This window comes from Fusarium poae (assembly GCF_019609905.1).
Source record: "Fusarium poae strain DAOMC 252244 chromosome Unknown contig_3, whole genome shotgun sequence".
Classification (NCBI taxonomy): domain Eukaryota; kingdom Fungi; phylum Ascomycota; class Sordariomycetes; order Hypocreales; family Nectriaceae; genus Fusarium; species Fusarium poae.
Genome location: NW_025408661.1, coordinates 399,081 through 411,495, shown reverse-complemented (window position 1 = coordinate 411,495; position 12,415 = coordinate 399,081). Strand labels below are relative to the sequence as shown.

General features: G+C 48.9%; 4 protein-coding genes across 4 annotated transcripts; 2 read left to right on the top strand and 2 right to left on the bottom strand.

Annotated features, from left to right (window-relative positions):
• Window positions 1–207: 207 nt before the first annotated feature.
• Window positions 208–1,190, top strand: FpAPS3 (Delta-1-pyrroline-5-carboxylate reductase; the record flags this gene model as incomplete). The annotated part of the gene is made up of 2 exons (XM_044858086.1): window positions 208–806; window positions 872–1,190. 2 exons carry the CDS (start codon window positions 208–210, stop codon window positions 1,188–1,190), a joined length of 918 nt encoding a protein of 305 aa, XP_044700910.1.
• A 30-nt stretch (window positions 1,191–1,220) lies between these two features.
• FpAPS2 (Transcription factor) lies at window positions 1,221–2,367 on the bottom strand (the record flags this gene model as incomplete). Its single annotated transcript, XM_044858085.1, has 2 exons — window positions 1,221–2,230; window positions 2,280–2,367. 2 exons carry the CDS (start codon window positions 2,365–2,367, stop codon window positions 1,221–1,223), a joined length of 1,098 nt encoding a protein of 365 aa, XP_044700909.1.
• Window positions 2,368–5,307: 2,940 nt separating this feature from the next.
• Window positions 5,308–6,861, top strand: FPOAC1_013743 (uncharacterized protein; the record flags this gene model as incomplete). The annotated part of the gene is made up of 2 exons (XM_044858084.1): window positions 5,308–5,390; window positions 5,442–6,861. The coding sequence occupies 2 exons, from the start codon at window positions 5,308–5,310 to the stop codon at window positions 6,859–6,861; spliced, it is 1,503 nt and encodes a 500-aa protein (XP_044700908.1).
• A 3,151-nt stretch (window positions 6,862–10,012) lies between these two features.
• Window positions 10,013–11,756, bottom strand: FPOAC1_013742 (uncharacterized protein; the record flags this gene model as incomplete). Its single annotated transcript, XM_044858083.1, has 3 exons — window positions 10,013–10,568; window positions 10,644–11,500; window positions 11,724–11,756. The coding sequence occupies 3 exons, from the start codon at window positions 11,754–11,756 to the stop codon at window positions 10,013–10,015; spliced, it is 1,446 nt and encodes a 481-aa protein (XP_044700907.1).
• Window positions 11,757–12,415: the final 659 nt, after the last annotated feature.

Sequence of the window (12,415 nt, the reverse complement as noted above, 5' to 3'; positions counted from 1 at the left end):
AGTAAGCAGGATTTTCCATATATGACCGCATGAGTTTAGAAGAACCCCCACATGTTTCACGCTAGAATCCTACAGTCCTATACAAGACACAATCCCTCAAACTCGGTCAGGAAAATATCGAGCCCATCTCGCCAGTGCATTACTCGCTCACAGTATTCAACTGGTACCGTCTCACTATAATCAAGTCTACACCCGCCTTCTACCAACATGCCGTGCTCTACTGCCAAAGAAACAACAGCCTGTACCTTCATCGGTGGGGGTGTTTTAGCGCGCTGTATGATCGACGGTCTGCTTGACAATAAGCACGACTCGAACCTTGTGATACGAGTCACAGGGCGTAGGTCCGATCATGTGAAGGATCTCGCTGCCCGCTATCCCTCTCTTGTCGTGTCACTGGGCAATCGCCTACCAACGCTCTGGGATAACCCTTGGCATAAGCTCGAGAAGAGTCCTACAGCGCACGTCATCCTTATCTGCACCCAGCCGTGGGCCACCAGGGATGTATGCGAGGATATCCAATACGTTTACTCACGCTGGGACATATACCCGAAGCCAATATTCGTGACTATGTGTCCTGGTATTACGACCTCGCAGCTTGAAAGTTGGCTTCCTGCGGGGGCCTCGATCATGAGGACCATGCCCAACACTCCTGTGGCAGTGAGACAAGGGGCCACAGCCATGTTTGCCAACAAGGCTGTGACGGCTCAGCAGGTTGCCATTGTCGCCGATCTTTTCCGGGCTGTGTCTCCACAAGTCAGTCTTGTTGGCCAAGAGAGCGGTATTGACGTTGCCGCTTCCATCTCGGGGTAAGTTCCACCGGTCCGAAAAAGTATTCGCCCCCCGCATTTGTTCTGTGCTGACTGCAGCTAAGCTCGAGCCCTGCTTACTTGTTCAAGTTGCTCTCGGCTCTTGTCGAAGCAGGGGTCTCCCACGGACTAGCGCCCGATACAGCTGCAGCCTTAGTGAAGCAATCCGGTCTAGGAGCTGCAATCCAAGCCCTACAGGATGGAAGATCCCTCCAGTCACTTATTGAGGATGTTTGTGCCCCTGGAGGTAGCACTGAGAAGGCTATGGCCAGATTGGAACAGGGGGCTTTCTCTGCTGTGGTGACGGCAGCGGTAGAGAAGAGCCTTGATGCAAACAGGGCCATGGGAAAAGATGATATGACGAAAGTCTCGTCTCATGTCTGATTAATTAACAGCTATTCTCAATGTCTATTCTCACTCGCATCCAATGGTTACATCTGCCCCATAATTCAACAAAATCTTGAGAATTTCAACGCGGTCCAAAACAACGCACAAATGCACAGGTGTCATGTTTTCTCCGTCCCTAGAATTGATGCAACAGGGGAGCAAGCCTTGGCCCCCTGCTGAACCAGCGTTTTGATCCTTCTCTTGGCACCATTCGACCAACAACTTAACCATGGTCTCACTGTTTCCTTCGACAGCCATATGCAATGCGGTCATTCCGGCTGTATCTGTCGCCATGATGTTAGCTCCAAGCTCAAGAAGGGACTGGGCCACTTGAGCGTCGCCTTTTTGCGCGGCATAGTGCAAATTAGTCTTGCCGTGCCTGTCGGGGACGTCGATCTTGGCACCCGACCCAATGAGGAGCCTTGCAATGTCGAGCTTGCCCCGGGAGATTGCGGTCATGACGGGGGTCTTTGACTCCAGGGATGATCTGACTGCGCGAAGACTCTCGCGGTGTGTGGTCCGATTGGTGACATCCAACGGGGCCACTGTGGCTGGAAGCGGCACGTCAGCAGTAGGGGCGGGTCCGGGCCGTGAAGGTGGTCGCTCTTGTGGAGCCGTAGTTGCAGGGGCAGGGACAGGCGCAGGGATGCTGGCCTCTGGGCTTACTGTCCGAGCCTGAGAGTCCGTCAGCGACATGGCGGCTGTCCAGTCCATCTGTGGATCTATCCAGTCATCGCCTGGCGTAAACGAGCCGAGATCCAGATCCGCAATATCGCCATCACCGCTGTCAGCAGCTGTGCCAGCAAGCATAGGATAAGTTGATAATTGAGTTATATCGTTGCCCTGTTCATCGTGTTCGCTTACTCCTGGAGCTTGTTGGGGGTTGGATGCAGCCGAAAGCTCCCTGAGTTCTTGGCTCTCGGATTGTAATGCAGTAAGCCAGCGCCTCCCCTTGGAACCAACTGCTGATCTGATGTGTGGTGGGAGGTCGTAAAGAATGGACTCTGCTATCTCGACGCGTAACTTTTGTCTGCTTCCTGCCCAGACCTATCAGCTTGATCACTTACCTAGAATACATTAACTCACTATAATTCCTTTGAGCTACTCGGTTCTGAGCTTTCCGTCGCTCATTGGCATCAGTAATAGTGGACCAGTCTTCGGCTGGTGGGGACATGGTAGGCTAGACTCTTTCAAACGGCCGGGGCATAAATAACCTTAAATCATGTCAGTAATTTTCGGCTGCGATGGTTGTCTGGAAACAACAAGGGATTTCACGTCGCACTGAGGCCTTGTGGTTATGGCTATATATGCTGAGATACGTATTGCACAATAAGCTTTTGAAAGAGGGTGGTAGTATCCTCGTATGATGCATGCAGTATTTATGCATTATTTCACCTGGGCGGGGGAAGAGGAAGAACAGGAGGAAACAGGCTGCAAATAAGCAGCGCCTAATTGGATTCCAGGCGAATATTAGTAATACTTGTCTTACTCATGAGACCTGTTTTTGTTTCTTGGCCAATCGAGAATTTGTGAACTTGCTTAGATCTCTCCATCCTCCTACCTTCATGTCGGGGCCAGTACCCGGGGAAGATTAATACCCGTTGGCTCGAGGCCCGTGGGGCGGGGGCAACTAAGCAAGCTTAGTTGGGCACAAAACCCTGATGCACGCACAAAACGCTGATACAGTGGATTCGGTGCCAATTGTGTGTGTTTTTTTTCATTTTCCTCTATTTTGAAGGTCTTTTTAGGTCGAATTTAGCTGAAAATGACGGCAATGCAAAGTTGAAGCTTCTCATAATTCTCTATTAACTGTACCATGCAGTACCCACCTGCCGGTCATACCCACCTACCGGTCAGCGAAAAAAAAATTCCCCCATACATAATGCACTTTTGTAACCTCATGGGTACAATTTAATAAAAATAGTAAAAATAAGTTTATCTCTGGAATTCAGATCAAAATTGGATCTATTTTAATATTTTCTAGGTCTTTTAACCTCACGCCCTGTGCGGGTGCGTACGACACCTAATTCTTCCTTCCCTGAATATGACCTCTCATCCTCTTCCATCCCTCCCACCTCAATCACATCCTCAACAACACCCGCCCCTTCAACTGCTTCGTTTGGCTCTGAAATAGTGTCACCAGCCGCTAAAGCCTCTGCCAGCGTCATAAATTTCTTATTGGGGTTCGGTACCGCCTTTCTCTTCTTACCTCTACTCAACCGGCCAACTTCCTCCTCCAGGCTGGCTATTCTGGTGCTCAAAGAGGCGATCTTGGACTCTTGGGCTTCAAACCCTTTTTATATCACAGAATACCGCCTTCTGGTAGAGGGGCTCTTGTTCTTCCCCAGGTCTCTGATGTGACGGCTGGTCTTTGGCGTATTATCAGAGTCGACTTGCCCGTCTCTGTGGCCGTCTGATCCAGGCGTCGTTTCCTTCTTGTCTGGCTGAATCTCAGGATGCATGAGCGCTTTCCGTCGTGAAATCGGCCAGTTCCCAGTCACTCTCCAGCCTGAAAGGATGTTTTTCTTCGTCATACCCACTTCCCTGGCTTTGGCATAAGCCTTGATGAAGTTGACCTTGTCCACCGGCGCAGAATCCGTCAGGCTTGCCAGTTTTTGGAGTTCTTTTCGATATGCAGCCTTGGATGCGTTGAAAACTCCATTATCCAGTGGCTGCAGGCCATGAGAGCAATGTGCAGGCAGGTAACAGCAATACACGTTGTTCAAAAAACACGTGGCCATCCACTCATCCTGGATTTTCAGTCAGCGGTATTTCTGATCGAGAACAGGTAGACACCCACAGATACATGGCTCCCATGGCCATCTAATATGATGAGCCTTGCATCCGACTCATCTGCTGGCTGGGTTTGGGGCAGATAAACCTCTTTGAGCCACTCGACCGCGGTATGGTTGTCTGTCCAGCCGTTATCGGACGTGATATAATACCAGTCGGCGATCTTGTTAAACTCATCAATAAACCACTGCTTCTGAAGTTCTTTGCCCTTGAAGATAATTCCCGGCTTCAGAAGACGGCCATCTGCAGTGACGGCTTCGATAAAACTAGTCCAAGTGCGGGACTGCGAGCCTTTGAGGAAGGCCTTCCTCCTGGGATCGCTACTGCCAATTACCAAGGAATCCAAACCTAGATTTGCAATTTATTGGTAAGTCTTGTATCAGAAGTGGTCAGTACTCACCAAATCCAGCCATGATACCGCCCTCGTCAACATTAACCGTGTTCTCAGGCTTGATCCAGCCATATTCTCTCTCCCGGATATCAAAGTACCAATGGACGGCCATTGGGGTAAAAGAATTGAACCTTGCAGCTTCCTGGCGTTTTCCCACCTTCGTATCGATCTCTGGATGGCGTTTAATAAACCTGGCTAGCCAGTGTACACCGATAGGCCTTTCCCGGCCCTGCTGTCTCAACAGGGCAGTTACGGTGGCGCGAACTTGACTGTGGGAAGGAGCATAGCCAAAGGCCTCTTGTCGAAGTATCCATGTAACTAATCTAGCCTCTTGGGATTTGTATAACAGCTGGGTAGGTTGGGTGACCTCAGACTTTGACGGTAGGCCTCTTAATCGGTCAGACAGAGTGGTTTGGGGCATTCCATGCTTCTGGGCGGCCTGGTGCTGCGAGAGGTGATTATCTGTAACATCCAGTATAGCTTCAATGACATCATTCTCTGTATAAGACTGTTGAGGCATTTTCAAGGCGATTAAAGGAAGCTGCTATAGATAAAAGTTTGATGAAATTTCGGGGAGGCTGGGTGATGAAGGAGACATTTTGAGAAATTCTACATTAGTGCCATGCGACCAAACTGCTTGTGTAAGATACAAATGAATATGGCAATATGAAACAGCATGAAACTCTCAGTAAGACACAATCTGTTCCATGTAAATAACTTCAATTTTGGCCAAGCACTGTGCAAGCGAAGTTGGACATTTTGTATGGGGAATTTCTTTTTTCGCTGACCGGTAGGTGGGTATGACCGGCAGGTGGGTACTGCATGGTATATATCGGAGTGCCCCTTCTACCACCAATCTACCTATATAGCGCGACAGGCTTTTATTATCTAGATTTAACATAGTTCAGCTCTTATCCAACACTCACAAACATGTCTAACGACCCGGTCAACAAGCAAAGAGAGGCCGCAGCACCCTTTTGGGATGACGAACCAGACAGCAGGCCAGAACACTCGTTAGGAATTTGAGTTCTCACTTTGAAGACCGTCAACTGACAATGCAACAGGCCTTACGCCAGTCAAGTCTGTGCCGTATACTTCCAAGGAAATGGACCCCTCCATATCCCTCACGTACTCCTGCATCAGAGTGTCGAGCTTACTTCCCGAAGCGTCGCGACAGACTGTTTCTCTTCGTCGTTACGCGACCTTCACTTGGACGATATCGACTACAATACCGGCCATGTTCTTATTCACTTTATGACCACCGGCAGGTATCAATGCCTGAAGCCACAGGGAGAGACTATTATGATGAGGTATGCATCCGAGTTTACAACTGCACTCCGCGTGCACGCCGCAGCCCAATCCTTTCAATTGCCCTCTCTTTGTGATCTGGCAAGAAGAGAGATGATCGCACTCGGCGACAGGTTGAGCTTGCCTTCCTTGGTTGATATCATGGAAGAGTCAAGTCTGTCATTGAGCACTCTCCCGGGAATAGCCGCGTATGTTGAGTCGCGCATCCTTGCTTTTGCCGAGAACATTACCTATACAACTTCAGAAAAGGTACTCTCTGAGATTGGAACTCCCAGCACGCTCAGCATGGTACTTTTAAAGGCTATTCTGCTGCTTCAAACTTCAAAAGTATCTCTACGTGATGATTCACTTCGGAAGGAGGAACCCGTAGAGATTCTCCGAGGTCTCAGCGATACCGGACCCATAGTAAAAGGCAAGGGTTCGGATGTGGATCAAGTTATGAAGGAAGCCGAGGAGCAAGCAGCTAAGAGGGCCGAAGAAAAGGTTGCTCAAGAAGCAGAAAAGGCTACAGCTGCCGCTATGGCCGTGGCGCAAAGAATTGCTGAGGCTCAGGTGACTGAAGCAGTTCATGAAGAGGGGGAAATTGCTTGCTTATTAGCAAAAAAGGCACGCAAAGGCAAGCTTGGTAAAAAAGACCAAGAGAGACTTTCCGCACTCGAGCATAATGCCGCAAAGAGAGCTGAAGCTCGAGCTGCTCGTGACATTGCGGAAGCAAAAACTGCCCACGCATTAAGTGCCCCCGCTGCAGACAAGGTCGACCTTTCGCTGTTGTGGGCCGCCAGGAATGGAAGCGAGGCCATGGTCAAGATGCTCCTCGACACGGGCAAGGTCGACGTTGATGCGAAAGACGAGGGCGGCCAGACGCCGCTGTCGTTGGCCGCTGAGAATGGACACAAGGCCGTGGTCAAGATGCTCGTCGACACGGGCAAGGTCGACGTTGATGCGAAAGACAAGAACGGCCAGACGCCGCTGTCGTTGGCCGCTGAGAATGGACACAAGGCCGTGGTCAAGATGCTCGTCGACACGGGCAAGGTCGACGTTGATGCGGAAGATTACATTGGCCGGACGCCGCTGTCGTTGGCCGCCAGGAATGGACACGAGGCCGTGGTCAAGATGCTCGTCGACACGGGCAAGGTCGACGTTGATGCGAAAGACGAGACAGGCCAGACGTATTAATGTTAGCGACAGTACTTATGACTCCATTCCCCCACATTCGCACCCCGGAACTCCAGGCAGCAGCGGTACTTCTAAGTACTTCATTCGCTAAGCCAGAAATTGCTTACGCACCCATAAGGCGGCCAAATTCTGACAGAATATCTGCTTATGAGGTAGACTTGCAAAGAGCATGTTTTTTTTTGGACTAGAAGGTCCAAGTGCTCATAATTGAACATCAATTGGCGGCTCGGGGGGTACTGGTATATCCCGATTTTTACGGTCTGCAGTCCTTGTTCGCCGAACCTTGAAGCCGCGAATAATCTATATCCATTAGCCTAGCATTGGGCGCCTTACTAGATGATTGGAACTGAGGAATGATCGAATGATAGCTACTTGATGCATCCGGTAACCCTAGTTCTATTATGAATGGTCCAAGCGAATGCCTTGTCACTAAACCTTCTGCTACGCACTGCCGCTCATGGGAGGACAGCCCGGAGCATATGTCCGCTATCGCCCGTACCCACTCTGATATGGTCAAAGTTGGACCGCACGGGGGTAAAACAGTAGGGTTGCCGTAGGCTAGGTCATGAGGCGAAATAGACCTTTTGAGATGATCTTCTATTACTGTATGACCTCAGTAGACGTACCAGTGCCTGTAGTCTGATAGATAAACTAAGTGATCCTAATTACACTAGAAGTGCTAGTAGATATGGGAGGAGGCGAATTGGCGATGGAAATTTCCTAGTAGAGCAAGAGGAGGTAGGTGCTTTTATGTCTCAATAACCTTAGGTTTCACAAGGCTACGCAGCGCGAATAGTCTGTATGTTACTCACCTACCCAAGGCGTGACAAAAAGCACCGATGAACTATTATCCTCAGAGGGACCATACCTCGTTTGTGATTCTGTTACTCAAGATCATTCCAATCATGGAAATTCCGGATTGAAGCCGCTTAGCTCCCGTGCGGCTTGGTGGGGCCGGTGTATAATTAGCACCCAGCTCAGGCAGAAGTAACTGGCTATTTGTTGAATAGTGTCAAAAGGAAGCTCATGGAAGTAGCTTGAAAAGGCTATTGTCATCAAAGATGACAGTTGCCACCTATTACCACAGGCTTAGCAAGCAGCTTCTAGTTGATTCCACATAGCACAGAAAAGACATATAAAGCTTGCTTTACACCTCAAGTAGCAGGAGCAACAACAATAATTCACCTGAATATCTGACACTATTGTAGGCATGCTCATGCTTGGCTTATCCTTGGCAGCGCGTAAAGGGTACAAGGTCTTCCAGGGCGATTGAGGTCCTAGATGATCTGAGTTCAAAACCTTCAAGCTAAAAGAGGCAACCTGATGGTTTTAGAAGAGTGATCTTGGAAATTTCTATTATAACAACACCAAGCGTCCTTGCGTGGACACCCTGTCCATTTTCTTTTCATGAACTTGCCTCTTTTTTGCCCGTGCACGCTCGTAGGGCTCCTCCGCTCCTTTCATCGCGAAAAGAGGAAACCATGGTGTTGCATTGGTGCTGGTTGTAATTGGAACCTCCTGTCGAACACGCGAGCGAACAAAACAATAAATCCGTGACACCCCTACCGTGCCCCTTGATTATCATTGGTGCAGTCAGCTCGGGGTCACATTCCGGACCACATCAAATTCATTACCCTACACCTTGGGCCCGACGAACCCCGAAGGGCCTCGTCACTCCAGGACCGTGTCATCGCAATCTCTTACGTGGCGTAGATGTGTTCTCCATGTTGTCTCTTTTCTCTTCTTTTGAGAGCACTGCGGTCACATTATGATTCGTTGAAATATAATTGTTGGCTGCATAATCGCGCAAGGCATGGATGAAAAGGGAAGCGGCTGCATATTTTCAACCCCCGCAGATAACAAAGCAAACTGAATTGTGCTGTGTGACGCTTGGAAGCTGTCAATCCTGCCTTTGATTGGGCGCCGGGCAGGGCGGGGTAATAAGACATGTAGGACTAAGGGAGGCAGTAAGCTCGATTACAAATCGTGTGCCACTTGGCACCTATTAACTATGACCTACCTGACCAGATGCCAAGATTCAAGAGGGCCCTATGAGATTCGTTCTCCCGGGCGTAATAAACTAACCCAAGATTCAAGAGTGGGGAGCTGAAAGGTCCAAATGAACAGCTCCCGCGCCACCACTCAATGTTACATTCCTCTAATCTATATCGGTCCGCCCCGGTGTATAGCCAGTGGAAAGTCTATGCTAACTCCATCTTGTAATAATAGAAAATCCTGTTGTTGTTGCTATAGTCGCTATCAACCGAGCGACAGGCCCAATTCATTTTCATTTTAGCTAATACACTTCTCAACGATTCTTCCACTACCTGCCCGCCAACATTCATCTGACCAATCTCTTGCCTTCCTTCCTCTACTGTCATCACTCTCTTCTGCAGTCTGTTTTTTTTATATTCCGCCGCCAACTTAGTATCTTCATTTGCTTGTTGAAGGTCTTGGTTCTCAGCCCTTAACAAGGCATTCTCGTGCATTATCGCCGTGGTTCCCTTAGCAAGAGACTTGAGGGCTCCTGGAATTGACTCTGGGGAGCTACTTTAGTGCCGCCTGATTCGTCTATTGAAGTATTCACACTGAAATTGCGCTTCAAGCACGGTCTTTGGCGTCTTTGAGACCCAAGGGGCTGAGGGGCTAGCTACTTTCTCGGCAGGCGTTGGGGTCCGCAGCCGCACAAGCCCGGCTCCTCTAACGTCTGATTTCCAGACCCCGCCAATACGCCTTCGTTGGCTCGTGAGTTATCCACGAATATCATGCCACCGCACTAAGATTACATGCTTTGTGGGGTTTAAGTCAGACCAGCCTACCCTAGAGCTACGTCTTGTCAATAGAGCCTGACCTGCCTGCAGTGCCTATCCGTAGCAATAGAACCGATCCCGCCAGAAGCGTTCCCCGTCCACCTGTATACCGAATCGGACCCGTGACAACTTGTCCCCTTTAAGGCCTGACTCATACTCGTGGTGTTTTTAGCTTGGGGCTCAGTCTTGACACTCATAAAAACAATCTATATCCCGTTGTATTAATTAGTGGTTCTAGAGCCTCAAATTAATCAGAAAGAATAGTCAGAATCGTAAAAGATGTCTTCAGACTCTGTCGTAACATCTTCTTCCGATATTGTAAAAAAGGACTCTTCAACTGGTCACTTATCCAGACCTGCCCGCTGTTTTACTGACATCTGACAATTTTCCTCCAAAGCCTCCCTCACCATCTTTCGAGTTCGGTGTTTAAATATCCGGTAGTGTGAAACCACAAACAATACCGCATTGTAGGCCATGTTGGTATCGACAACGTCTGACTGCAAAAGCATGTACAAGAGTCGAAAAGCCGAATCTCGTGCGATATGCTTAAACCCTCCGGTGTTTGATCTCTCCTCTGGATCCCATTCGTCCTTGCCTTTCCTCATGTCGTACATGATATCGCGAATGGTACGGCCACCAGTGACATCGATAGTAAGAGAATCGAGGGCGTCACAAAGAAGATGATATTCGGAGAGCCGCATAGGCATGCGGCGAAAGAATTGTCGAAACCCTTTATCTACCCCATACCTGATCACTTCTGAGTAAGGCCCATCACCGTAATGGGATTCAGTCGTTTCTGTGGTCTCTCCTTGACCATGATCAAGCATTTTGGACAACTCTGCTTCCTCATAAACGCTCAACGAGGTCGTCGATTGCGTATTGCCTTTCTCCTCCCACCTGGAATACAGGAAGTGAGGCAGCATGTCCCTACTGTCGGCCCGGTAAAGTAACAATTTACTTACACCATCATACCTGATGGTGGCTTTCCCGCCAGATTGACTTGCCAAATTGGAGATCGTTTTGATTAGGGCCGCTAATCGCTTCAAGTCCGCCTGGTTGAGCTCTTCCCATCTTTTGATCTGAGCTTCTACGTCCTCGACTTTGGGTGCTTCAAATTTCCCATGCTGATGATACGCTCTAACGAGCTTCGACGTTTGGGACACCCAGAGCTGTGTGGCGACGTCTGGCACAGATAAGGGTCTCCGGATTGCTCGGGTTTTGATTTCAAGAATTGACTGTTGAGGCACAGCTCGGCCTTCTTCAGTGATGACCAGTTTCGATAGGGCAGGAGTGGTGGTTGAGATGGCTGTGGCTGGCGACAATGACAGAACTCTCATGTTGGTGACTAGAGGGTCATCTTGTGAAGTTTCGATTTGTAATGAATCCGTCTTAGCGTCGCCTACGTAACCGTCGGCTTCGTAGCGTACGATAAAGTTTAGGCCACCAAATCGATACCCGATGATCCTGTGGTGACCAGCGCTATCCACAACCTGCTCGGTAGTGCATGCCTTCTCAAACTCATGGCCAAAACCACGAAACTCGTTTGGCTCAATAAACCTAGTGGTCGCCATCTCGTCTCGGCGAAACAACGTAGTCGTCCCAATAACCTCTACGCCTATGGTGAATGGCTCATGGTCGCTAGGGGTCAAGCCAGGGTTGACGAAGGCCAGAAGCTTACGAATATTGTTCCGATCAGTTACAACGTCGACAGAGCGGATATCGAAAGAAGGATTTGTAATATACAAAGCCTGGAATAGCGGCTCAAGAGGACTCTCTGGGTAACGACCTTCGTTCTGGTTAATGTAGTAGAGGCCCGAATCCTTTTGGAGCTTCAGGGAAGTTCTAGGAGCTGACCAGAGAGGTGGACTCCCCGGGACAGCGATCGTGGCGGTAGGCCTGTCAAGCCAGCTGTAGGACGACAGATGCCTGACGTTACTAATCGATGCAGGAGCGCAGATGCAGGAAGCATCAATATCGCATTTTTTTTATCTCAGTGATAATATTAGAGTCCATTGTGAGCTAAGAGTGGTTGTTGGTGAAAGGAAGAGGAACAGGTTGGATGTCACGGCCAGGGTCCAGTGACATTGGAAGGAAGTCAGCAACAGGAGGGGTAATTATACTCTGTTGAACCTTATATCAGGGGCAGAGTAAAAAAATGTTTTGTGTGAGCATTAGAGTAAAATGCTTTTGCGTGAAGTTAGATAGAAAGTTAAAGCCGATAGTGAGCTGACAGCTCTGTAATAGCAATCTGTTTTTATGCAAAGTGTTGAGAAAGATTGGGAAACATGTGTGGTGACCTTTTCCATATTAATATAAGCGACAGGATCTTTGTCCCTAGCTCAATTGTCCTTATCTTTGATAATTTATGGCTTTGGTTGCATTGTGGAGTTGTTGGTTGGTGACAAAATATGTCATACGACTTCCAAGAGTTCCAACTACTAAGAGGGATCTGTCTGAACGGGACTTTCAGACAGGGCTTAGCTATGTTGCAGTGTCGAGGGTCAAGATGCTAGAGGGGTTAATGATCGATGCCCCATTTGAACGGGCATCTCTCTACTATGACAAGCTACCTGATGGCAAGAATAGTTACACGTGAGGCTCTATAAGTCCTAACTGATTAGTAGGTGTTCTGATGAAGGTCCGCGACCAGGACCGGCGGAGGCAACAGCAACTTGATCAGCCCCTTTTCCGACCTCTTTTTTCTTAAAATCTTAACTACATCCACAGTTAGCAATATAAGCAAT